The sequence below is a fragment of the Styela clava genome, chromosome 14, assembly GCF_964204865.1.
Source record: "Styela clava chromosome 14, kaStyClav1.hap1.2, whole genome shotgun sequence".
Classification (NCBI taxonomy): domain Eukaryota; kingdom Metazoa; phylum Chordata; class Ascidiacea; order Stolidobranchia; family Styelidae; genus Styela; species Styela clava.
In genome coordinates this window covers 9,441,641-9,467,057 of record NC_135263.1, presented here as the reverse complement: position 1 = coordinate 9,467,057, position 25,417 = coordinate 9,441,641, and the positions used below count along the sequence as shown (strand labels likewise).

Sequence of the window (25,417 nt, the reverse complement as noted above, 5' to 3'; positions counted from 1 at the left end):
TGAACATAGTAAGTGAACCAGGTTAGGGTTAAGCCATAATTTTATTCCAATGTTCCTTATTTTAGTTCGATTGCGAGTTCGGGGACTGGCCAAGTGACTCCCGTATGACTTGTACCTGAAATTATGGCTAACCCTAACCTGGTACACACACTACGTTCCAGTGTACGCCATCTGGGTTCACATACTACGGGACTACGTCAAAACTTAGAAAACTAGCCAAGAGGAAATTCAGAGAGGAAATTTATAATTACGGCATTTAAAAACCATTGAAATATCTAATAACACTTAAATATTATGACATTTCTTATAGGTAAGTATAATTACGGTTGGGTTTGTTCTCATTCCTATCCATAAATAAACTACACCAAGCTTTGCCAATATTTTTGATCGAAGTTATCTCAAAATGATATTGTAATGTTCTTCAGAATATATATTTGCTGGTGATCCATTCCGCTCAGCACACATGTCTACTCCTTTATCATAACCAATAGAGGAGTCCAAAGTCACCGCCCAGAAGCATTTTCCGTTGTACTTTACCTCACATGCGCCTGGTTAAGAGTGAGAAATAGTAGGATAGATTTCCATTTTTTGAGTCGTTTGCTGCTCAGACAAGTATGAAGAAAAGTTGAAAAAAGCTATTGTGAAAATTGTTGAATAGATTACACAGTTTAGTATAATATTGTGTCATTGTATAGTTTTATAGGCATATTTTACTAATGAATATTCAATCAGATAGACTGCGCTGACATTACAGTGAAACTTATGTTGTTCGCTTTCATAGCAATCGACGTTTGGTAGCTGACATATCATGGCCCAATAAATTGGGCGGACTATTGTTCATTTCAAAATCCACATCTCCGTTTTTATACTTGTCTGCTTTATCAGAAAATCTTTTTGAGCGATATTTAATGCTCCATTCCAAATAAAAATAACACTAAAATAGTATCATTAATCGTTTTTATTACATGTAGATTACCTTCTCTACTTTCCAAAATTTTGATTCGTTCTTCCAGCTTCTCCAATTTTGAGGCAAAATTTCGTTCTCTTACGTTTGCAAGATCGCGAACTGTAAAAAATACATAAAATGACAGGATAATTCAAGATCATACATGACTACTTTTGATTTGTTTTATATCCTTAGCTATATACTAAAAATACCTAAAGAAGAGTTTAAAAATCATATCAAAATGCATTATAAAAAGGGGAATGATTGAAATCTACTTGAGGTTTGTGTTTCATGGTCAATTTCCTGAGGTTTTATTCACATAAGATAAATTTTTATCTTCTTTCCAATTAAAAAACCCTCACAGCAAATGATAAATTTATTCTCGAGGTATATACTATTAAAAAGTTACACGCAAGTATTTCCAACCTACTTTGAAAAATAAAAATCATCGTCAAACCTGCTGTGATTTGTATCTCTATTTCTGTTTCAATTCGATTGTAGTCCACAGCAGCTGGAGGCCCGATAGGCCCTGGTCTCCCAATTTCACCTTTCGGTCCAACGGGCCCTCTTTTTCCCGGGGGACCTTGTTCAATTTCTGTCTGCCTACAAAGTGTTTGCTATAGATGCTTAGCATGCACACAATCTGGACCGGAATCGGAGCATGCTGTCGGCGCGCTACAAATCACCACGATGCTGAGCAATTTAAACGTTATCATGATGAAGAACTATAATATAGAGATTTATATATAAAATATATAAACTGAGTAAATTCTTCGCTGCCTGATGAACAGAAGCATGTACTACACAAGATGCGCCTGCATTAATGCAAGGATTGATACACTATGATTAAATATGGTTGCAGAAGAAGAGTTTAATATAGCAGGAAACTCAATATGACCCTAGTTCGTGATATAGACCTCGTCGTAACATCTATATCGAAATTGAATAGCTCAAAAAATTCAACGAACATCACCATCGTCGGCTTGCTATATACCGCATGACTCTTATATACCAAATATTATCTTTCGAAACGCAATACGTTCAATTACATACATCGAGAATAACTTTTGTTTTTTAAAAGTGCTTTCTATTGAGTTTGTCCATTCATACTAAACAACAGTGCGGTCAAAGTTTCTACAGGATAGTCGCATAAAAATTTGTTTGGGCAGCACACAATCAATAGCATAATGATAAATTTGGATTTATAATTTCTGTTAGTACTACGAAAGAAATCCTTGTCACATGAACATGCCGCAGGCGTCATGTATTTGAACTAATTATGTGTTTACAATACCTATAGGTTGAAAATTGTAATAACGTTTTATTGTAAGTACTAAACAACTTTCATTTTTGATCATGACTGTTTGACAAATTTCAAAAAAAGATGAAAATTATTACTTTCAAATTATTTTTCGAGTTCAAGTTATTTTTTCAGTCTTGCTCATATATGTTTTACCTAGATTCTGTGCTTTTGCAATTACCACCTTTTAACTCAGAATAAGGCTCAATACAAGTTTGTTCTAATGAAGTTCAATTGGAAAGAATACTGACGGAAATGTAAACAAAAATTTATTCTTGCTACAGATATGTCAATTGATAGCGGTTGATATAGTACTTGAAAAATAGCAGGGTAAAAAGGATTTCTACCATGCAAAAATCATGAAAACATATTTTAAAGTCTAAATTTTATTCGACAATCGGTATACCCTACGAATGCAGTAAATCAGCATTGCTTCATAGTTCGCAAAGTACGCCTTCTCGGGTTGCTGTTGGTGGCCAGTTATGAATACCAACGGATGGATTAGACGATGGAACTCTTTGAACAATGGTCATGTGTGTTCTAGCAAGATCTTTTGAGGGACTTCCTGGATACCATTTCATAAATGGAGCTGGACTTCCATTGGAAAGTGTAACAGTTCCAGTCTGAAAAAAATATTATTACCTGTCACATAACGTAGCTTGACTAAACATATTTGGCCATATTTAACAATTAAAAGTAAAATCTTAGTCATGTGTAGACATTGTGTGTGCATTATTACTTACACTATCTACAGTTTTTTGTAGTCAATATCATTTAAAAATGATAAATCCCTTTTCAATTCAAATGGACACATCAAGTAGTCAAAACAGTGAAGATCTTATTACCATAAACTTCAAAAAGAAGATTCCAATTACTACCCAAATACTATTATGTAGACAGGTCCATATTTTTATCACTTAAACTTTCTAAAATTCATGAAAGAGAGATACATACGGCTGGATTTGTTCGCATTCCTATCCATAGGTGAATAGCACTCAGCTTTGCCAATGTCTTCGATCGAAGATATCTCATGATGATATTGTAATGTTCCTCAGAATAAATATTTGCTGGTGATCCATTACGCTCTGCACACATGGCGACCCCTTTATCATAACCAGGTACGAAGTGGTCCAGAGTCACTGTCCAGAAACATTTTCCATTGTACTTTATCTCACATGCGCCTGGTATTAAACGTGAGAAATATTGGGATTGCTTTAGGTTTTTTTGAGTTGTATTCTGCTCAAAAAAAAATGAAAAGGCTAATGTGATTTTTTTTGAATAAATCACACACTTTAGTGTAATCAACTGTCATCACATATTTGCGGGTGTGGCGCTCTAATAGCAGTTCTAGAGGCTTGATTGCGCTATATATATATCTTCTTTTGTTTCACTATTTAGTCTGGCAATCGACTTTCGGCCATTGACTTGCCAGGGTGTTGTAACCAATTGAGCGGACTTTACAAACTATTAGGGCAGTGTTTTCATTAAAAATACATTACTCCGTTTTATATTTGCCTGTTTCAATAAAGAATTTTTCAGGACTAAACTATGTTACCTTCTCTACTTTCCAAAATTTTGATTCGTTCTTCCAGTTTCTCAATTTTTAAGACAAAAGTTCGTTCGTTCGAGTTTGCAAGATTGCGAACTGAAAATACAAAGGGATAATTTTTTATTTGTTTTTAATATTCGGTATATCTTAATAATACCTAATCAATTTGAGATGTGGAGTATAAGCCGCTTTTTTTTTCTGAAAAACATCAATGCATCTCTTCGCTCCAAATACCAGAAAATGACAAAGTCTGATTCTAGGAGTATACACTACTTTCTTTGCATTTATTATTCAATGAGGTTGTCCACAGGGATGTTAAGCATATTTAGAATAATATAAATAATTGTCCTACCTGATGAAATTTGTTCCTCTATTTCTGTTTCAATGCGATTGTAGTCCACAGCAGCTGGAGGCCCGATAGGCCCTGGTCTCCCAATTTCACCTTTCGGTCCAACAGGCCCTCTTTTTCCCGGGGGACCTTGTTCGATTTCCGCATGTGTGTCATCTTGGGAACAAAGGGTTTGATATAACTGCTTGGCATGCACACAACCTGCACTAGGATTGGCGGATGCTGTCGACCAGCAAAAAAGCATTAAGAAGCTAAGCAATTTAAACTTTATCATCATGAAGAACTATGAGAAGTATAAGAAACATATAAAAATGAATAAACTATACCATATGCGTGCGTAACTATACTGCATATGATGTGGCTTGTATTGATAACGATAACTTTTCACACTATATGGCTAACAAGGATTGAAGAAGAGTATAGTAATATAGCAGCAAAACTCTGAAAAACTCAATACCGCCCGATTTAGTGATACAGACCTAGTTTCAACATCTGAATTAAATAGATTTCAATTCAGACTGAATGTAAGACACCTTCGCTTACACCTAAAATAACATTTAAAATGCTATATGTCCAATTATTGACATGGAAGATAACCTATGTTTCGTCGGTATACAAAACAGAAAGGTAAACTTTAACTATTGAAGTTGACTATTGAATTTTCCATTTAAATATACCCATTCAAGTGTATATTTACATACATAAAAGTGTGACCAGTGTATATACACATATGGTTGTTTAAAATGTCATTCAACGGTCGCTTGCAAACCATTAACATTTAGAAGCGTATTTGCTTTTCTACAAGAGGTCTCGAATCGAATTGAATTTGCTTTAAAGCATAGAAAGAAAAAATCAAAAATTGCCTCCTGAATACGCTTCCCCCGGTTGTTTATAAACTATATTTTCTCGCATTCAAGATCGTGATGCCTTTTCATGAAAATTTCAAAATACGTCGTCAACTTGCTATCCCACAACTAATCATGTTCAACGTGGAGTGTCAGTGATTTAACCAAACCTATTCGACTTCTCATTGAGACGTCCTCCTTTACTACAACACTTATTTAACTATGAAGTGTGTGATAGCTATCTTACGTATGGCGATGTGTATTACATCATTGTTTACCAGACATTGTTTTCTAACAACCTTATTAGTGCACGGTCCTCATAGCGTTCTTGGTAGCAATGCCGTAACTTTAGTTCATACTGATGTGACGTTCTTTTCTTTATTTTGACATGCTAGCACGAGTACACATTCTGTGAAGAGGTATCCCGAGGGAATAAAACAGGAATAAACAAGATTCCTAAGTGAGTCATTTGCATTCATAGTTTGATGTTTTATAAAGCACAAGAAAAACTATACTGGATTTTCCTTTGACAACACAAACAAAAATTCGTTTCTTCAGTCTTCATCATTTTGACATTTACGTTTGATTCATTGTGACGAGTGTTTTCGAATGCATTTGACCAGCTGACAAGCAAAAGCAAGTTTTAAGATTTAACGTGATATAGATCTATCTTATGTTTCTATTTTCTATGACCTATTAATACAAGACTAATAAAATATTTTTGTTGCAGGAGTCAATACTTTTAAAAACACAAAATCGCACTCAAACACGAATGCCCCAAAATAGAAATATACTATATATATACAACTTTAGTGAAACAAAGTAGAATTGTCGTGATTGTTCTAAGGTTGTTCAAAGTATAAAATATACTTTGATAAGATATTGTTTTTGCAGGTACTATTAGTAAAAGATTTTTATCAGGGGTCTTTTGAACCCTTTCTCCGACCCGGGCTCAGTCTGCTCTTTACCTTTTCGGAACCCATTCATTGATTCCCTTGCCTGGTTCGATTATGTCACTCTCTAGCGGCCTCTTTCCTAAACTCGGTTTTGTACGTCCCTCATCTCTCCCGACCATTAATTCGGTATGACTGTGCGACTCTCTATATGTTCTATCTTCTCTCTATATGTACTCCGGTTCTATATGTTTATTATCTCTCTCAATCATTCCTTTTTCTAGCCTGTCTGTACCAACCCCCCGATCGGTTGCTTTCCTAACCTCTTCTCTGACCCAAGGGGAAGCCCTACTCAATAACTAGCTATCAACCCAGTGGGATTCGAACCCAACCTTGCAACTGGTCTCATGTTTATCTTACCTGTTCGCCTTATTTGCGCCACCGGTTCTGATATGTGCTGCGGTGTATAATTCTTAATTTTTACAGGTATTACGTCACACTTGGCTACATTGGTAGCAGCATGTTGTGTCGCTTTTAGAAAGGCGGTAGTATCGTGTTTGTTCAATTTTATATGGATAATTAGCTGAGGATATTTCCTCCCCTAGAACATCAAAATTCCACCTTCGGAGGGAATTCCTCCCCGGTTGGGGAACGTTGCTTTAGGAAAATCCCCAATATGTACAAAATATCAATTTTCTAACTCACCAATGTTTTTCATTGGCTTGGTTATTTAAATTCCTGAATTTTTATTCAGTTTCTTACTGAGGCCTGTTGTTTCAATATCATTGTCTTTTATTGTTGGGCCGCAATACAAACAATAGTAAAATGTATGAGCCATAACATCTACGATGTTGGATGTGGTCGCAGAAGATAATGGCCATAACTGGACGTAGGCTACATCAACTCGCACAAAATCACTGCGTTAATTAGAGAAACAAGCAGCATTCGTTTGTGACCGACTGGGTTAATCTTTAAGCATCGGATATCCCGTTTCCTCACATATGGCGCTGTGGGTCACAGCACATTTGCATCCACATACACACGAAACAACCAGTTTCCAAACTATATATCGAAAACTATACCATTAAGTTGTGTGTGGGGAGTATGTGGTGGTGTCAACACTGGTATCAAGTAATGTAACTGTGTAAAATTATGCGCCTAGGTCAGTCTTAAAAAAAGTAAGTGTCCATCGGCATGATAATATTTTGAAAGAAGTCCATGACTGAAAAAGATCGGGATTCACTGCGCTCGACCACTTGATATTCTTTGCTAAACGTACGAATACGGCGTCTCTTGGATAAGCCATGATTGCTTGAGAGTTTGACTTCCATTCTAATATAATCCATATATATGTTGTTACAATATAAATACCAATTAAAGTGCTCAAATCAGAAATCCGAAAAGTAGTTTCTAGATCACTCTGCGCGAGATGCCGCCGGTGCTGGCCGGGTCGTGTTATTCCGAAATTTGACAGTTTCACCAAAATTTCACTTTCGCACTTGTATAGACCAAGCAGAATATCTCACACTTAGAAAAACTTCATGTGGGGGTATATTTTCGTTAGATGGTACTTGAGGTTCATTAATGACTAGAATAAAAACTCAATGCAGTTAGTTACCAATTTTTCACCGCCGTGTATTTCTATATTTTTCAGATAGGAACTTTGCATAGTTTAATTCAAACAAAACAGCGAAATGGAGATACCGTACCTCTTGCCAAACTCACAAACTACGACAAATAAAAAATAACTTTATACACCTGGCTACAAGTTTATACAAGATTTTATATTATCAACCACTTAGTAAATTTCCTCAAATTATTAATCGAGTTCTAATTTATTCTAGTTTAACGAGCCTTTGACTCTATTTGTTTATTGGTAGATTATCTATACAAGGAGATGTTCACATTGCAACACATTTTATATAATCGTGCTTCAGGGTAATTTCAGTCGTAATTAAAAGACTACTCCTGTTATAAGTTGCCCTATGTATTGTTGCATTGGAAGTATAAGAATTGTAGACGAACAATGTCAAAAAATAGAAATCATTTATTGATAAAATCATAGCCTTCTATAACTAATAGAGACGATAAATATGGGACCATCAGTAAATTATTACGTTAAACTCTTTCTAATCGTATAAGACCTACTACTTTTCCCAATGTAGTTATTATTGTGCAATTATCAAAGTATCTTGCTTTCCAATCAACACTAGGAACTTATCCTTAAATCCAATCGTGCCGATGGCTATATAAATGGGTTTTAGAATGACACAATACAACTGAGAAGTAATACGAATACCTAATATTTTTTTGACTATCAGAATCATTGAAAGTGGTGTTTGACTGAGACCTATTATATTGAAGTATTAGCAAGCATTCTGATTCACGACATGAATAAAATGCATGCAATTTGTCAAAATATTCGTAACATCTTGAGCAGCGTCGTGTTTCCGGAGATAGCTCGGAAAATGCTGACATGATGCATATAAAGAACAGATGGCAATCTATCGCGGTATGAAAGAAATGTTGCCTAAATATTATTATATATTGAAAAGTAGATGATATCTTAAATGTTTGTGATATGATGGCATAGCCAAGGTTACTTCGGAGGCTAGAAATCACAGAAAAAAAAATCTGTTAGAACGGATGATATTTACATTTATGTGGTAAAAATAAAAACACAAAAGAATGCAGAATTATAAAGGAATAATACCTCTTGATAACTTGAGTTAGCTCATGAAGTGCGCATGCGTATGGTCTTCAAGCGCAATGTTCACAGACTATGCCCAACGAAATGAGATTCATCAGAGTAAGTTTTGATACTCGCATTGTTGAGTTGTCATCTCGTAGTAGGCGTTTTTTCAACAATTTGAATCCCTTTCAGAAAAAATTGTATTGACAAAGAATCTTTATGTATGTATCTTATTCAGAAGAGTTGGAATAATTTCTACTCTAAGGCCAATATTGAACTTAGAATATGTCTTCAGATGACTGCGTTCAGCGTTTATGTGAAATAAACTCCAAAGAAATCCAAGGTATCAATATTTATCGTTTTTTTTTTAATTTTCACCTAATAATATAGATTCAGTGTCAATATTTACCACTGTCAGTGGGCTTCATTAATATCAAAAAACAAAAATTAATAAAATAAAGTTTGCTGTTTTGGCCACCGGGTAGAGTATGATTGTGTCGTTTAGTTTAGACACTTTTATCTGCATAAGGATCGAAGTTGACCAGAGCTTCCAGTGGCGATTTCCATTTCACCACAAAAAAACTAAAACGCCCGAGTGCTTCCTAAACAAATAGACTAACAAGCTACATTTTGAAAACTAGTAAATTTATATTCATTTTGGGTAAGAACAGGGTGGGGAACAAAGGAGTGGGTGTATAATATTTATCCAATGCTTGAACACGGTTATTTTCTTCAGGCCGTATCCTATAGGCTTGATACAATTAAACGATTTGCAGTCGGGTCCAGATGATCGATATATTATGGTAACCGACTGCAGTATGTGACTCTAAAACTTACTTAGAGCAAATAGCCTCGATTTGGTATCGATCGAAAACAGAATAAACAAAAAAGCAAATTTGGTATTATTTTTCTGCTATTGTAACAGTTACGAAAAATTGATTGAATTTCGCCGTTGTTAGGACGTTTGATTGGTTACGGTTTCCATCGCCAACAACGGCTGTTGCATAAGCTAGGCTTAACTGATAGAATACTTGGATTGTTTTTTTGACTTACCTATTTTTATTCCATTACGGTGTAATAGCCATTTTAATTTCTAAATAAAGTTATCAGTGGCGTGCTTCCTGTGATTCATGCATGCGTTATTGCATGCATTATAACTTGACAAACGTTGAATTGCTAAATACCAATTTTATAAAGACGTTCATTGAAAATGAATTAATTTTTATTGTTCAATATTGACAAAAACTTTTTGTAATTCTTTTCAGAACCCAGCAAAAGAAATTATTGGAATGATCTGATATGGAAGAAAATAATAGTCCTCCTATATGTTCATATAATATTCATTTATACTTTGACAAGCGTGCACACGTTTAAGATGAACACAATTTTTTTAGGTATGTTCAAGTTTCACTTAGACTATTGAAACAGTAAACTAAAAGTAAAGGGACCTGTTGTCTTTTTTCAACTAAAACACACAATATATATATTTAGCACAGTTGACAATTTATTTATTCCAGTTTTCTTAGTTTTCGAGTAATTGTCAGATAAAAAAAATCAGCTAGGCTTGCAACATCGCATCTCTAACATCGCACTGATAACAGATCAACATTGCTGAAATAGATTAAGTTACTGGCATGTGAATATTGGATCTTCTGCTTAAGATGCATTTCTTCATAGTTATATAATTTATTTAAAAACGTATATTTGTCATAAATTTATCAACTAGTTATAAATATATATCATAAGTGGAAAAATGTTATGAAGCATAGCTATCCTTTTCAAACATTTTCCAATTTAGATTATAAATTAGAAAATATATAATAATTTTCAGCCTCAGTCATGTATATACTTTCTGGTCTGGGCGTAACTGCAGGAGCTCATAGGCTGTGGAGTCATAGATCCTATAAAGCAAAATTACCTCTCAGAATTTTTCTGGCAATTGTGAACTGTATGGCATGGCAGGTGGGTGATCGACTGGCTTTATTGGAAATAAAACAAATTTCCTATGTCTTATTTGGATATGTAATGAATACCACAAAGCTAAACCCGTCTATTGAGCATTCTCATGATACCAAATCAAGAAATAATATACCTGAAAAAACTTTCAACGTATATTGACTAGATTAAATATATAAATATTTATTGGACAATGATAAAATACATCGCGACTTGGGAGTAATAGACTCGTCTTTATTTTCCAGTGAGTATTTGACGTGTAACAACAGTGAGGCCATTGAAAATAACATTATGAAACTCGGAGATATCACTAGATATACTTACATAAATAAGTCGACTTTAAGCCTTGGTACTTTTTAAAACACATTACCCCACATACCTGGAAAACTCTCTCATTCACCCTAATGCCCAACTTTTCGCCAAGTCACAAAGCAAAATTTATAAGCAACTGTAATGTTCATTATTTCGCGGAGTGTTTTTGTATATATGGATATTCATATTCACAGGAGAATAATTCATATACACACTTTTATGTTTACGTCAGGTTCCTATTTATGATTGGTGTCGAGATCATCGAACGCATCACAAATGTTCAGAAACAGATGGCGATCCACACAATGCCAGGCGAGGCCTTTTCTTCAGTCATATTGGTTGCCATCTGGTTAAAAAACATCCAGATGTAATAAAAAATGGAAAAAAGCTTTCTCTTGATGACTTAAAAGAGGATCCTGTAGTAATGTGGCAGCGCAGGTGACCACGAATGACAAGTTGAAACACGTCTTAGCTCGACTATTGTCTGCGATAGGTTAAATGGTTGTATCGCACTTTCTCTCGCAGTTATTGTTAGATATTCCTATAAATGGTGACCGTACATTTGAACCCACGTACATTTGAACCCATGTGTATATCCGCGGGTTCAATCTATATGCGGGTGCTAAAACCCATGAGTTAGGGTTAGTATGGGTTCAAATACTCGTAAAACAAAAAACAAAATTCCACAGGTGCAATAGTATGCAGATGCAATTGTTGTGGGTTCAAATGTACGTGGGTTCAAATGTAATGGAACCGTATAAATTGCCCGGAACCACCATTATAGGCTACCTAATACTAAATAGGCTCGGCTAGAAAGAGCAAAATTCAAACTTATTTCCAATAGACTTATTCACCTCAGCATACCACACCTTCAGTACTATTTACTTATATTTGCAACAGGTATTTTATTCCTATGGCCCTGATACTGTGTTTTGTCATACCGACTTTGATTCCGTACTACATGTGGGAAGAGACACTCTGGAATTCATATTGCGCATGCGTTGCAAGATATTGTGTATTGCTCAATGCGGCGTTCTCAGTGAATAGTTTTGCACATTTGTTGGGATCTCGACCATATGATGTCTCCATCAATCCCAGAGAAAATAAAATTGTTGCTTTTTTTGCTATGGGTAAGTCATTCACTCTAAAAGATGTTATGCGTCAGATTGCAGTCTACTAAAATTCTCTTCATATCTTGTCTGAGAATAGAAAATATTAGGATGAGCTCGAAACCAACATTTTTGAAGATTTGGAAATGCCGCCCTTCCTTGTCCTACTTTATTATCTCAAGACCAACGCGAAACAAACACGACTTTAAACAAAATTCAAGCTGATGATTGTGAATATCGTTTATTTACCATTTGATTTATATATTTATTATAACTTTTTGTCAACAGGTGAAGGTTTTCATAACTATCATCATGCATTTCCCCAAGACTACTCTACAAGTGAATTTGGAATCAGCAAATTGAACCCAACCACATTATTTATTGATATGATGGCATTCGTAGGACTTGCATACAGAAGGAATAAAATATCTCAACAAATGATTGGCGCCAGGAAAAGAAGAACTGGAGAATAAATGAGCAAAATAATAGATAGTTACCCTTAACTTCATAACTGAGTGACTTGCAGCAATCTTATATATAATCTGATAGATATTCCGAAAAACATCGTTAATATTCATTTATGCAATTAATGATAGATTCAATGCACTATTTCGCAATATACGCAATTGCGCAATAAGAATTAGAAAAGACGGCGGCACAAGTCGAACGCCGACAGGTTGCATCGTAATTCCAGTGTGGAAGTTTAGCGGTAGTTAGTTGGAATTAATGTCTTCAAATATACACGTAGAATGCCAGACGTATGATTTGGGATTTGTATTATCGCTAAGTTTGTCACTAGATGGCAAGTTTTTTTTACATTGTCACATGCAACCAGGGGCGTGCCAAACTATCCTGCTGCCCGGTGCGAGTTTCGGATAATTCGCATATATCTAAATTCAAAAAGATTTTGTGGAATGAACAATTAATAGATGTTGTTATGCATGAGAATAAATGTAAACGTTTGTTTTATTAAATAAATCATCAACCTAAAAACAAACTCATATTTACAAGATCGAACACATTTATTAGCAAAAACATGTTCATTCGCTACAAATGTCAGAACAACAAGCTCTTTCATCTCGTTAGTCAGGAATTCCTTTTCGATGCTGATCAAAGATAAACTTGACAGACCCTGATTTGACATCGAAGACATTAAATATGTTTTTATCTGTTTCAACTTTGAGAAAGATCTTCGCAACTAGCAATTGAATAGCCAATTATGAATATTTAGGAATAATGAACAGTGTATGGAAAACATTCCAGTCGAGCCCAATAAACAAAGCAATGAAATCTTCAACATTTTTTGGAAAATATCTGTTTCCATGTCGAAAAAGCGACGCACCAGTAAACATTTTAGTAGCCACACAGACAGATTTCCTCGCATGATTGTAAACATTACCTTTTCACTTTTTTGTGTGCTATATTTGTCAGTTTTTGGTTGAGTTTCGGAAATTTCAGTGCGGATCAAATAATTCAATGATTATTCTGTCTACTTCAATACTCTAATCAAAAACTGGACTGGAAATAGCTGTAAAAAAAACTAGGCTAAACTTTTTTACTGATACTTCCAAATATCAGGTTTACATATTTTGGATTAAAATAATCGTTTGAAACATATTTTAAGGTACTACAGGAACAACAGTTTAAGGCACTAACTCGCGAAACCACACTGAAAACGAGCATCAAAAATGTTGCAATCGTGGAGTATGGGAAGAGTTTTTCTGGGCTCAATAGTCGGGAAACATCCATTGTTGACTCACCATCACCACAGTTAGTCACAAAAGTCTGAACACCTTATGTCAGCTTCCAATTGAATAATAACACGTCGAGAAAAACACGTGTACACGCAAACTAAAGCTCCGTTCTGCTGCCCCTATACGTGCTGCCCGGGGCGACTGCCCCCTTCGCCCCCCTTTAGGCACGCCACTGCATGCAACCTCTACTTAGTCTCAAAAACATGACAGTTTATACAATTTCTGACATGCTATTTATTTTTGTTATTTATAAAAGTACATTCTTATGCTTTTACCACATACATATTTACAATAACGCTATTCTACAAAATTACTCGAATTATCCTCCAATGGTAATTATAAATTAAAAGTTTTATTGCTCCACTCATCAAATAACATTGATCCATTAAATTTCACAAAGAGCGCCCTCCCTTTGTAAAATCGGGTCGAAATTATGAAAACCGATGTTGGTAAGACTTGATGGAATTCTTTGCACGATTGTCATGTGTGTATATTTAACGTTTTTAGTAGGATAACCTGGGTACATCTGCTTAAACAATGCAGGTCTTCCGTCAGACAGCGTCAACAAATTGGTCTGAATAAATAAAAATATATTAAAATGCTCGTAAAACTGCACCTGGAAAAAGTTTTATGATCATTCTGAAGCTTCATAGCTTCACATATTTGGTGAATTTGTAGGTCGAGTTTAATATAACGAATTGTTATAACTCGCCTGCTAGTAATGTTGCAATAATGTTGTAGAAATATTCAGCTAGGATTTAATAACACACGCACATAGTTGATATTTCATTGAAGTCACTATTCTATTCGAGTTTGCTTTATACAAATCATACCCGAGGGTTGTATCGCATCCCAAGCCAAAGATGAATGTACTCTCTTCCGGCCATTATTTTTGTGCGCAAATAAGGCATAATTAAGTTGAAATGTTCTGCAGAATAAATATTTGCCGGAGCTCCGTTCTTTTTTGCACATAATGCGGCTGCTTCTTCATATCCAGAAAACCAATGATCGCGAACTTCGACCCAGAAACATTTTCCGTCGTATTTGATATCACATACACCTGAAAAGTAACAGCCGAAATATTCGCGATCAGATTGAATTTTAACATTATTAAATTATTAATTCACTCGTTAATATTGGTTTTCATTTTTGAGTTTATCACTCTATATTACCTTGTCTGAGTTCCAATGTTCTGATTCTTTCCTTCAAATTTTCAACTTGTGCAGTCAGCGTATTCAACTTTACGTTCGATTGTCTTTGAACTGTAAAACGTAAAAACGACTTTATTCGTCTTTTGGGAAGTTGCCAATGTGCAATAAAAAATTCTAAATTACAAAGCTAATGCAATGAAATAATTACCTAATGAAATTTTTCTCTCAATTTCTGATTCTATACGATAATAATCCACCATTGCAGCAGGACCCAATGCGCCTTCTTCACCAACTTCACCCTTTTGTCCTGGCGGACCTCTCTTGCCCGGACGTCCTTGATAAGAGGCAACATTAGTTGTTACTCCTGCTGGTGTGCCGTCACGAGAGCAAAGAGTTTGGTAAAAGTTTTCAATTTGTTGACATGCGGGGTTATTATCAAAAGCTGCGGTTGGTCCCTGAACTAAGCAGACTAATACCAAAGCAAAAATTTGGCGACACATTTTAAGACTTATTGATATGTTACTTCCACTGCCTACTACTTCCAAACGTTACACTAACGGTTAACTGAAGATAACTGTTTATGGCAGCTAAAAAGTAATAACTTTTTCAGTATTTGATGATCGAAATAAATACAGTTTATCATAAATGATTACGATTTTCACTGCCTCACTCAAAGTTTAGTAAATCACTCGTATTTATATAATAGAATGAACGGGTCTAGTAAACATTGTTGGATACTTATCTAGGATCTTGTTCACGTCGAACGAAACTCAATATTCATTTTGTATTCCTTTCACGGTGCCAACTGATGCTTGAACAATTCTATTATGATAAATCCTTTATTGGGGCACTATTTCAAATTACTTTGTTTAAAAGATAAATCTGTCCAAATAGTATCAATCCCGAACATACAATATTTTATTGCATTGATTCAGTACACGTTTTATGGGAGCATGATACATGTTGCTTTGCTATAGCTGTCGCTTTTCTATTATTCACAATAACGTTACAAATACGGCAGTCACAAACATTGCTGTAAACGTTTACTACTTTCTCTTTGACTACAATGGCCTAAAGCAGGGGTGTGCAAACTGCGGCCCTCGGGTCAAATGCGGCCGGCAAGAAGAAGTTATGCGGCCCGCGGAGAAATAACAATTTCGAATGGTGTACCCGCAAAACGAGTATTTATTCTTTTTCGTCGCAAAGCCCATACCAGTCATATTAGCAAAACAAGCTAGCAAAATTCTGTTGCAAAATACACGATTTATATTACAAAAACGTGTTTCTCACTGCATTCGTTTGAAGTCGGTGTGACAAAAAATTTAAATAGCAGTTTCTTCAGAAGTTTATGCGTTTTAAATCTACTATTTCTGCAAGAACCCCTAATAATGCCGTGAGATCAATAAATAATATAGGCAATTTTTGTGCTTGCACCTACCAGAAAGTCAAAATTAAATAAAGTTGCGGCCCGCGGCTTCACCCAGTTACTTGTATTTGGCCCGCCAATAAAAAAGGTTGCACACCCCTGGCCTAAAGAACCATTAACTATGATGTTTTTACAATTAAAATTTTATTTGTTTTGAATGAATGAAAGATACTAAGCAGAATTGCAGAATATACAATAAAAACAGGCTTTTCAGGAATTCAGAAATTCGGACTATTCGGAACTTTAAGACTTTTTGTATTAACACGTCACAACTTTTTTTTATATGAGTTGCAAAAGCTTTTATGTTCGTATAATGTTTCAGTAATGTTATCGTATAGGCCAGGAGTGGCCAACATGCTTCTTACCGCGATCGACTAAAATCTTCAAAAAAGATCGATCGACTGATCGGTAATAAGGTCCTACACAAAAAAGAAAGGGCACTCAATATGGCAATTTTTTCTCAAACTATGAATGTTACATGACTGATCAAACTTCAGTATCTAATTTACAATTTCCTCCAAACACGATTCTTCGATTGCTTAGAATTAGAACAACTTGGGCATTTTGATACCACTGCTACCATTGCGAATAAAATCCATCACACGTGGAGTGAGACAATAACTTTCGCATACTGCGGAAGGTATTGTAGCATCATTTGTCAGTCTATTCTAGACCAGGTTTGCTATATTCAAGTGATGAAAAAAAGCTAAATCAAGACGAAGAAAAGTCAAAAATTTTAACAAGTATATATAAAAAAAACTCATGATTTGAAACTCCTAGCACAATTGTCGATTTGCACAGTTCGCAATATGCTGATTCAGAACCATCAGTTGATTTTGTGAGCCACATCAAATGTTAAATCCTACTAAAATTTGTAGTTTAGGTTGCTATCATGATGGTTTCCACTTCAGCACGATTAAGGGTTTACAACTAAGAAGGATTATTGAATGGCAGAATTAGAATGTATATCCGACATAATACAGTTAAGCTGGCATCCACATAAAAAATTTAAAAACATCAAAAAGCCAAAAAAGGGAATATATATTAAGCGGACAGCACTATTTTTTGAATTCAGGTATATACAATACATCATGTATACCGCTTTAGGACGAATAAATGCACATGTTTCTCTTTAACTTGCGATATATATATATATACTTCAGAAAATTCTCCCGATATGCTACTATTGCAATTTATGATTGGTTTGAAGTGTTGGCGATTATAAACTGCTTCACATTTTTGAAGGCATCGTTTTTACTAAAATTATCTAACCACGTGCCGCTTGCACATTTAGTCTACTGATAGATGATTTTAGCCTAGATAATCACGTCGTTTGCGAGAATTTTGATTACCGCAACCAAACTAAAGCTTCTCGGAAGGCAAAATACAATTACTGAATTAAGGCATACAACTATTTTTTGGAAACATAACTAAAAACTGACAAATAACACTGTAACACGCAAAACTATGAAAACGAAGCCTGCTTGAACATCTGTCTGAGCGGCTGCAAAAACTGCAATTGTTATGTCATTCTAAGTGATTCAATAGTCTTGCTGCATACTAACACAAATATATTCCTATAACGTTTTGTAAAGTTGGAACGTGAATTCCAATCCACTCAACGTTGTTGTAGTGGAGTCCTATTTGCACCCGCACCCGCCTTGAAGAATTATGCGCAATCTCCCAGCTTCTAGTAACTGCACAACCAAAGTAAAGAGGCAACGAGATCCTTAGAAAACGAACTGTATTCATCAATCTCCACATATGAGTAAAATGTTGCTACAGCACAGAAACTTGAAGACCAACGATAAAACTAATTTATAACGACACGGATGCACTATAAACAACCAATGAAAGAATGACAAAATAACATTCACAATGACAAGCAATAATAACCAATAATAAATAGGACCTTACTGAGCTAAATTAATATAACAGATTTCACGAAACCCGCACTCCTAATGTAAACTATATCCAAGACAAATCTCAATACTAAACGACACTTTTGCAATCCCACAGTGCCGTATAGAACAAAGAGTCAGAAAGCGTTATCTCAAAACCCGGGGAAAAGTTTCACTCCCTATTTCTTCACTATGGCGCAATAATGAGTCACCGTCAACAGAAAATCAAGATAATAAAGATAGAAAATAATTCGTCTGGGATTGTTAATATAATAGAGAAATATAAATGGACAAAAGTGTGAGGCGTGCGAGGTCAAATCTAACATTCCGGCCCCAGATAATTTAGACTTATAATTATCTCAATAAAAGAGGTGATCGAAGTAGCCGAACACAAAGCATATAAGTAAACCAAATAGGAAAATGATGAATACGAAATTGTGTATGGAAAAATGTGAAATGTAATATACAGAAACAAAATGAATAATCATCAATTAGACATTTAATCAAGTTCAAGTGAACATATCTTCCTAACATCACGCATGAACGTAGATTTAGAGGTTCGTACCTTCACCCTACGCACAATGCCTAGTCTACCAGGATAAACCTCATCCACAACAGCCATTGGCCAACTACCACGGGGAAGTATGTCATCACACATAAGTACTAAGTTACCAGTCTTCAGGTTAGGGGAGGGATGAAACCACTTTGAGCGTTTCTGAAGCAGAGGTAAATATTCCCTAGTAAATCTCTGCCAAAACATATCCAACAACCGCTGGACATGTCTATAGCCCTGTCTATACTCATCAGCTCGCAGAAAAACAGCAGGGGGTAGATCAGGATCTAATTTACTTAGTAAAATAGAATTGGGTGACAGGGCATGGAGGTCTCTGGGATCATTACTTACTCGGGTAAGGGGTCTGTCATTTAAGATGGATTCCACTCCAGCCAGAAAAGACCAAAGTGAATAATCGGTTAATGGTTTATCATCAAGCATATTCCTCAGAATCTTCTTAACTTCTCTGATCAATCTTTCAACAACTCCATTCTGGTGACTTGCAAGAGGTGGTGAAAAATGCCATTGAATTCCCTTTTGTGCAAGAGCATTGTCAATTTGTTTCTTATTCCAATTGTAATTCCATCCTTGAGAGCTTTACTTCCAGCAATAAAATTCGTACCATTGTCAGAGTACATGTGAGCTGGTCTTGCACGTCGCGAGACAAAACGAAAAAAGGCTTGTAAAAATGCAGAGGTATCCAAACTCTCTGCAACCTCCAGATGAATTGCTCGAGTAGAAAGACAAGTGAATATAACTCCGTAACGCTTATGTTCGCTTCTGCCCAACTTGACCTTTATAGGACCAAAATAATCAACGAAGCTGTGAAAGAATGGTCTATTTCCTGTACAAAGCCTAACAGCAGGCATATCTGACATCCATTGTTTACCAGGTCTGGCAGATCGAATCTTGCATGGCATGCATTCTCTAAGAACTTTTGCCACCGCTGACTGAAGATGCAATATCCAATATTTTGTAACAAATAAGCCTGTACTTGATTGCTTCCACAATGTCCATGTTCACAGTGGTAATAATCGATCAGAAGTCTAGTGGCATGGTGATATGGGGGTAAAATTACAGGATTCCTTTGATCAGGTTGTAATTCAGATTGACGAAGCCTGCCTCCAACTCGAAGTATGCCATCAGCCACATATGGATTACACTGCAAAAGTTCTTTAGCAAATGGCGATTTAAGTCTCTTTCTGTCAGAAGGTGGAGGGCCCGAACTCATCATATCTTTAAAATAGCAAAGCTCAGCAGACAACGAATCTGCTTGTATAAGTTTCACAATATCTATAGTTGCATTTTCCCGTTCTGCAACAGTAAAACAACCAGTAACTGGAGAACCAGAACGATGTAGCAATTTCCCAATCATGTAAGTCTTGAATCTTTGAAGCCATATCACAGACGAAACAAGTCTTTCAAATTTAGAGTAACGTTTCAACAACAGCATAAGTCCAGGTTGTTGTATTGTAGAATTCTTGTCCTTGTAGGAAATCTCAATATAATTAACTTTCACTTCAGAACATATTTCAGAGTCCTCAATTGTTTCAGAAATATGTGAATTTCTCAATGGTTCCTTGCTTCTCAGAAAAGAAGGTCCTTTAAACCAGCAATCAGCTTTGTGGCACTTGTCAGGCATTAGTCCACGACTGGCAATATCTGCTGGATTAGACTTAGTGTCAACATGATGCCATTGTCTAGGTTGAGAAAGCAAGTGAATTGTATTCAATCGATTAGCAACAAAAGTTTTGAAACGTTCAGATCGACTGTTTATCATTCGAAGAACTTTCATTGAATCCGTATAGAAAAATACATCTGTTATCACTTCATTCAATTCCAATTTTATGCATCTCGCCAATTCTGTAGCAGCAACCGCTGCAGTCAGTTCAAGACGTGGTATCGTTACAACTTTCTTTGGAGCCACCCTTGACGAGCCTTTAACAAATGCAGTGTGAATGTTTCCTGTATCGTCAATTATTTTCAAATAAGCACAAGTTCCATATGCAAAAGAACTTGCATCACAAAATACATGTAACTGAAAAGTAGATGGAGTAAATCCTTTTGGTCTGTAGCATCTACAAAATGATATCCCATTCAATGAAGGTAATTTAGATGACCATTCTTCCCATTTGTCTCTAAGAGGGCCAGTAATTGTATCATCCCATTGAAATTCTTCATAACAAAGATCTTGCGCAGAATGATACGAGCTGCAAGTACAAATGGTTGAACATACCCAAGAGGGTCAAATATCTGCGACACCATTGATAATATGCCACGACGAGTAGGAGGACGTTCCTGAATTCTGACGATAACAACAAATTGATCAGTGGCTGCATTCCAATTCAATCCTAAAGTACGACTCACCGCATCATCGCCTAGTTCCAGAGCATGAGCAACGGGAGCCTTGTCTTCCTCAGAAACACATTGTAGAACTTCTGGTTCATTGCTTAAAAATTTAGTTAAGTGAAAACCTCCTGTTGCCAGTAAATCAATAGTTTGTCGAACTAGTGTAGAAGTCTCCTCTACAGTATCCTTTGAAAACAATCCGTCATCTACATAAAAATTAGAGCAAATGCATTGAACAGCGGTCGGATCAGCATTAGATAAATTATCTTCTGCAACCTTTCGTAGGGCAAAGGTTGCAATAGAAGGTGAGCAGGTAGTACCAAAGGCATGAGATAGCATTCTAAATTGAGAAACAGGTTTTGTAAGATCATGTGTAGGAAACCATAAAAAACGAAGAGATTGTGTATCTTCACGCTTTACCAATATTCTGTGAAACATCTGTCGAATGTCACACGACACAGCAATGGGGTTCAAACGGAAGCGTAGAAGAACTCCAACTAATGAGTTATTGAAATCAGGTCCTGATAGTAAATTCTTGTTCAGTGATTTTCCATCAAACTCTGCTGAACTGTCAAAGACAACACGAAACTTCGATTGTCTTGTTGCATGGTGTGGAATGAACCAGGTTCTCTCTGTAGGTGCCAATTCATCTTCTGGTATCTGTTCAGCATATCCATTCTTTATATATTCATCCAGTTTCTCAATGTACTTTGTAGCAAATTCAGCATCCTTCTCCATTCTTCGCTTGACAGACATGAGACGTTTGAGAGCCATGTTATAGTTGTACGGTAATTTAATATCATCATATTTCCATAATAAACCAATTTGCAATCGTCCGTCAACACGCTTCAAAGTATCATTCATAATTTGTGTAGCTCGTTCATCATCCAAAGGAGGTTGTGTTGTTAATGGATCTGCATTCATATCAGCAAAATCATTTCCACAAGTTTGACAGACAGCAATTTCACGGTTAACATCACTCTCATCCAGGATATCATCATGCAATGTGGAACAAATAAAGAAAAAATCACAACCATTCAATTTGCTGCTTTCCGTCCTCTGACAATCTGTCACTTCCGGCTTGGTAATGATTTTGCAATTATCACATGCAACTTCTTCCTCCTGCAAATTGTGATCTTCTTCTGGAAGACTTTGAGGTGACATGCAAGTATCGCATGAAGTGTCATTAAATGATAGCAATGGAAGAGTAGTAGAAATAAAATTCACAGCTACATCACTTTGTAAATTCTGTACATCAGATATCATAGGCACAGAAGTGTTAATATAATTTAGGGAATTATTATCAGATTTCATTGATGGATCTTTGCCAAAGAGACACCATCCAAGACATGTAAGCAAGGCTCCTGGAGTACCAGGAGGTCCGACTCGGGAATCAGTAAATGGACAATTACCCAAGGTATCTGCCCCAATTAATAGTTCAACATCGCCATCAATATCTGGGAACTTCAAACCATCCAAATGAGGATATTTGTCAATTATATCCGGCTTTGGCAATGAATCTCTGACGTCAGGAATTTTGTCAAAAGTTAAAGCATTGTGTACTTCAACAATGTTAGTATTATTCACGCCATTTAGGCGAAATGATACTCTTTCTCCAGTATGAACAGCAACACCATTTGTAGTGCGGATCATGCAATGCTCTGGTTTACCAGAAAGGCCAATAGATTTCGCTAGACGAGTAGAGCAAAATGATCTTTGAGATCCTAGATCCAAGAAAGCAATTGTTTTCTTCTTATCACTTGCGTCAGGTAAATGTATTTCAACAGCAACAGCCATGAGTCGAACAGGGCACAAAGTGTTGAGTACAGACATAGAATTCACAGAGGTTGTTTCAGTTTGAGGTGCATGTAATGGTTCCTTAGAACGCGACTGATGCAACGCAGGCTGCTTGGCTACCTGCTCCAAATGTAACAGAGTGTGGTGAAGTCCACCACACCCTTCTTTTAGACACCTCTTCTCTGAAGGACAACTGCTAGAAAAATGTTTCTTGGATGACATGCAATTGAAGCAAATAGACTGGTCCTTTACAAATTGTCGTCTGTTAGAAATGCTCTTCTCTTGGAATTTGTTACAGCGCATCAGAATGTGATCGCCTTTACAAAGATAGCAAAACAAAGCAGATTTGCCATTCTTGCCAGAGTTATTAGTTTTGTTGTAATTTTGTTTGAAGTTAGGTTCCGGTTTTGGCGTACTTAAAGTGGTAAATGTAGAAAACTTCGATGGACGCTTGTTAATGTATCCTTTATGACCAGATGATTTTGTCACCAATTCTGCCAGAGTGCGACCATAAAATGTGTTGTACAAACGAGCTCTAGACTCAATAAATTTCAGCAAATGATTGAATGACGGGATTGTGAATGAAGTCCATGTGCCATTCATGACATAGTCAGTACGCATATTAGGAGGTAACCGTTCAAAGATAGCAACAAGATATGCTGGGGCATCGAGTAAATTCCCTGCATTCCAATTGTCAAACACAATAGAACAGTTACGCATCTGTGATGATAGTTTGCAAAGTCCTTTGACGTCATTTACACGAATTTTCGGTCCTTCAGTAAGTTGCTTCATAAATGTGCTGATGATCAGTGATCGATTGCCAAAATGAAATTCTAAAGTGTCCTTAGCTGCATGAAATGCTTGTGCTGGGTCATCAGCCATTCGCAAGTGCTTAATTACTTCATATGCCTCACCTTTGCAGTGAGCAAACAATTGTGCCAACAATGTAGAAGGATCAGATGTGAGACGTCCAATTGTGTTATAGAAAGATTTTATAAATGCATGATACTCTAATGGATCACCAGCAAATTCTACTTTATCCAATGCTGGCAAGCGGAATTCTTGTTGAATATTTCTTCCCAGAAGGTACAAATCATCTTTGCTGGCAGCTTGATGGTCAGGCAACATAGAGCACTAAAAGTGCGAATGCAAAGTTGAAGTCAGAATTCGTTGCACGAAAGTCATTGGTACGAAGTATCTTAGGTGAGAGCACTTGAATTACCATTTCCCAGAGAACTGGCGGGCCGATCCTGACGAAATTTGGCATGAAGCGGGGGGTAGTTACCAAACTGACACAGAAAATTTTTGGGAGCGATCGGGCCAAAGGAAGTGGGCCAAAACGGGATTTTAGTGGCCCGGAGCTGCTTATTGGTCAATCGGCTGTCAGTCAAGTCACGCAAGAGTGAGTTTGGGGTTTAGAGGCCGTTTGCCTCTGTTTCCGGGGCCAGAAAGTGTTTGCCCGAGTATTGGAAATTTTTCCAAGTATTTTTGGGGGTGGGGGCACCGCCACCGCCCCCTCAGTGGTGAGAAAACGTGTGGAAAGCCACGCCCACTTAGGTAATATGGTTTTTGGGCGATTAGGAGCACTTGGAATCGGTTTTCGGGCAAAGTGATGCCTAAATATCAAAGGGACTAATTAATAGAATATATTACCACCCGAACTTTGGGGATTCCCCTTCCCCGTAACGGCCCAGTGAGTTCGGAATGTTGCGCTTAAGATTTGAGATATTGAGAAAAAAAAATACATAGGTAGGTTGAGAAAATTTAGTTTAATACTTTTTTAAGAAAATTTTTTTGCTCCCATGCCTCCGTCACGGTCTAGTGATTTTGGCCTTTTGCCGGCTTCTGGAAGGTCTTATCAATAATCTAAAGGCATGGGCATGATCAGAAAAATTATTCCAATCGCGTATCAGCGGAATTTTTTTTCTAGTAGCCTTCAGTCACGGTCCAGTGATTTTCTGCCATATCTCGAGAACGGTAATAGTTGGGGGTCTCATATTTGGGGTGTACAAGGTAGTTGGAGTGAAGTTTATGCCTAAAAAATTTCGTCACGGTCGAGTGATCACGGACCTCAAAATTGATAAAAATCGACATTCATCAAGAGTGATCAGTTTATGACGTGTTATTTAAACTACTTAATGAACCAAAGTGGCTGGGGGCTACGCGCCGGACGAATTTCCGCCATTCGTCCGGCGCAACGACCCTGATGCATCCAACAAACTCATAATGAAACATATGCTCCTTTATACTCAAATCTCTTTCTTACATTTCCCCTCGCGGGTAGCGCAGCGACCGTCCCTGGATGATGGATAACGTTAGGGGAAGGTAAGGAAGGTTGTCTCATAACGGTAGGGTGAGGTAATTGTGAGCTTGACATATAAGGAGGTATGAAAGATGGAATTGTGGCAGTATTTGTGCACAAGGCATTTGAAATGGTAGGATGAGGTAAGTATGGTCCTACAGGTCTTGTTAAGGGAGGTAACACTGATGTTATCTGCCGAGATGAGTTTGTATAAACAGGGCCTGGAGGCAAAC

General features: G+C 36.5%; 3 protein-coding genes across 4 annotated transcripts; 1 reads left to right on the top strand and 2 right to left on the bottom strand.

The window, feature by feature from the left end:
- Positions 1-2,502: 2,502 nt before the first annotated feature.
- LOC120341634 (uncharacterized) lies at positions 2,503-4,424 on the bottom strand. Its single transcript, XM_039410176.2, has 4 exons — positions 4,148-4,424; positions 3,802-3,891; positions 3,201-3,427; positions 2,503-2,869 (listed from the first exon to the last, which is right to left on the bottom strand). Exons 1-4 carry the CDS (start codon positions 4,419-4,421, stop codon positions 2,681-2,683), a joined length of 780 nt encoding a protein of 259 aa, XP_039266110.2. The 5' UTR covers positions 4,422-4,424; the 3' UTR covers positions 2,503-2,680.
- A 4,026-nt stretch (positions 4,425-8,450) lies between these two features.
- LOC120340923 (stearoyl-CoA desaturase 5-like) lies at positions 8,451-12,557 on the top strand. Of its 2 annotated transcripts, none has more exons than XM_039409324.2 (6): positions 8,451-8,917; positions 9,840-9,968; positions 10,406-10,536; positions 11,075-11,154; positions 11,743-11,972; positions 12,240-12,557. In XM_039409324.2, the coding sequence occupies exons 1-6, from the start codon at positions 8,860-8,862 to the stop codon at positions 12,422-12,424; spliced, it is 813 nt and encodes a 270-aa protein (XP_039265258.2). In that variant the 5' UTR covers positions 8,451-8,859; the 3' UTR covers positions 12,425-12,557. The 2 variants fall into 2 exon arrangements, with proteins under 2 accessions (XP_039265258.2, XP_039265257.2); XM_039409323.2 differs by having other exon boundaries at positions 8,453-8,917; positions 11,075-11,280.
- A 1,305-nt stretch (positions 12,558-13,862) lies between these two features.
- LOC120340924 (uncharacterized) lies at positions 13,863-15,667 on the bottom strand. Its single transcript, XM_039409325.2, has 4 exons — positions 15,065-15,667; positions 14,878-14,967; positions 14,539-14,765; positions 13,863-14,279 (listed from the first exon to the last, which is right to left on the bottom strand). The coding sequence occupies exons 1-4, from the start codon at positions 15,354-15,356 to the stop codon at positions 14,091-14,093; spliced, it is 798 nt and encodes a 265-aa protein (XP_039265259.2). The 5' UTR covers positions 15,357-15,667; the 3' UTR covers positions 13,863-14,090.
- Positions 15,668-25,417: the final 9,750 nt, after the last annotated feature.

Coding starts and splice junctions, on each gene's coding strand:
- LOC120340923 (XM_039409323.2), top strand. CDS start 8,860: ATGTCTTCAGATGACTGCGTTCAGCGTTTATGTGAAATAAACTCCAAA. Junction 11,281..11,742: donor GTAGTAATGTGGCAGCGCAG/GTGACCACGAAT, acceptor TATTTGCAACAG/GTATTTTATTCCTATGGCCC. Junction 11,973..12,239: donor TGTTGCTTTTTTTGCTATGG/GTAAGTCATTCA, acceptor TTTTGTCAACAG/GTGAAGGTTTTCATAACTAT.
- LOC120340924 (XM_039409325.2), bottom strand. CDS start 15,356: ATGTGTCGCCAAATTTTTGCTTTGGTATTAGTCTGCTTAGTTCAGGGA. Junction 14,968..15,064: donor TGAGAGAAAAATTTCATTAG/GTAATTATTTCA, acceptor TACGTTTTACAG/TTCAAAGACAATCGAACGTA. Junction 14,280..14,538: donor GGATGCGATACAACCCTCGG/GTATGATTTGTA, acceptor TTATTTATTCAG/ACCAATTTGTTGACGCTGTC.
- LOC120341634 (XM_039410176.2), bottom strand. CDS start 4,421: ATGATGATAAAGTTTAAATTGCTTAGCTTCTTAATGCTTTTTTGCTGG. Junction 3,428..3,801: donor AATTTTGGAAAGTAGAGAAG/GTAACATAGTTT, acceptor GTTTAATACCAG/GCGCATGTGAGATAAAGTAC. Junction 2,870..3,200: donor GAATGCGAACAAATCCAGCC/GTATGTATCTCT, acceptor TATTTTTTTCAG/ACTGGAACTGTTACACTTTC.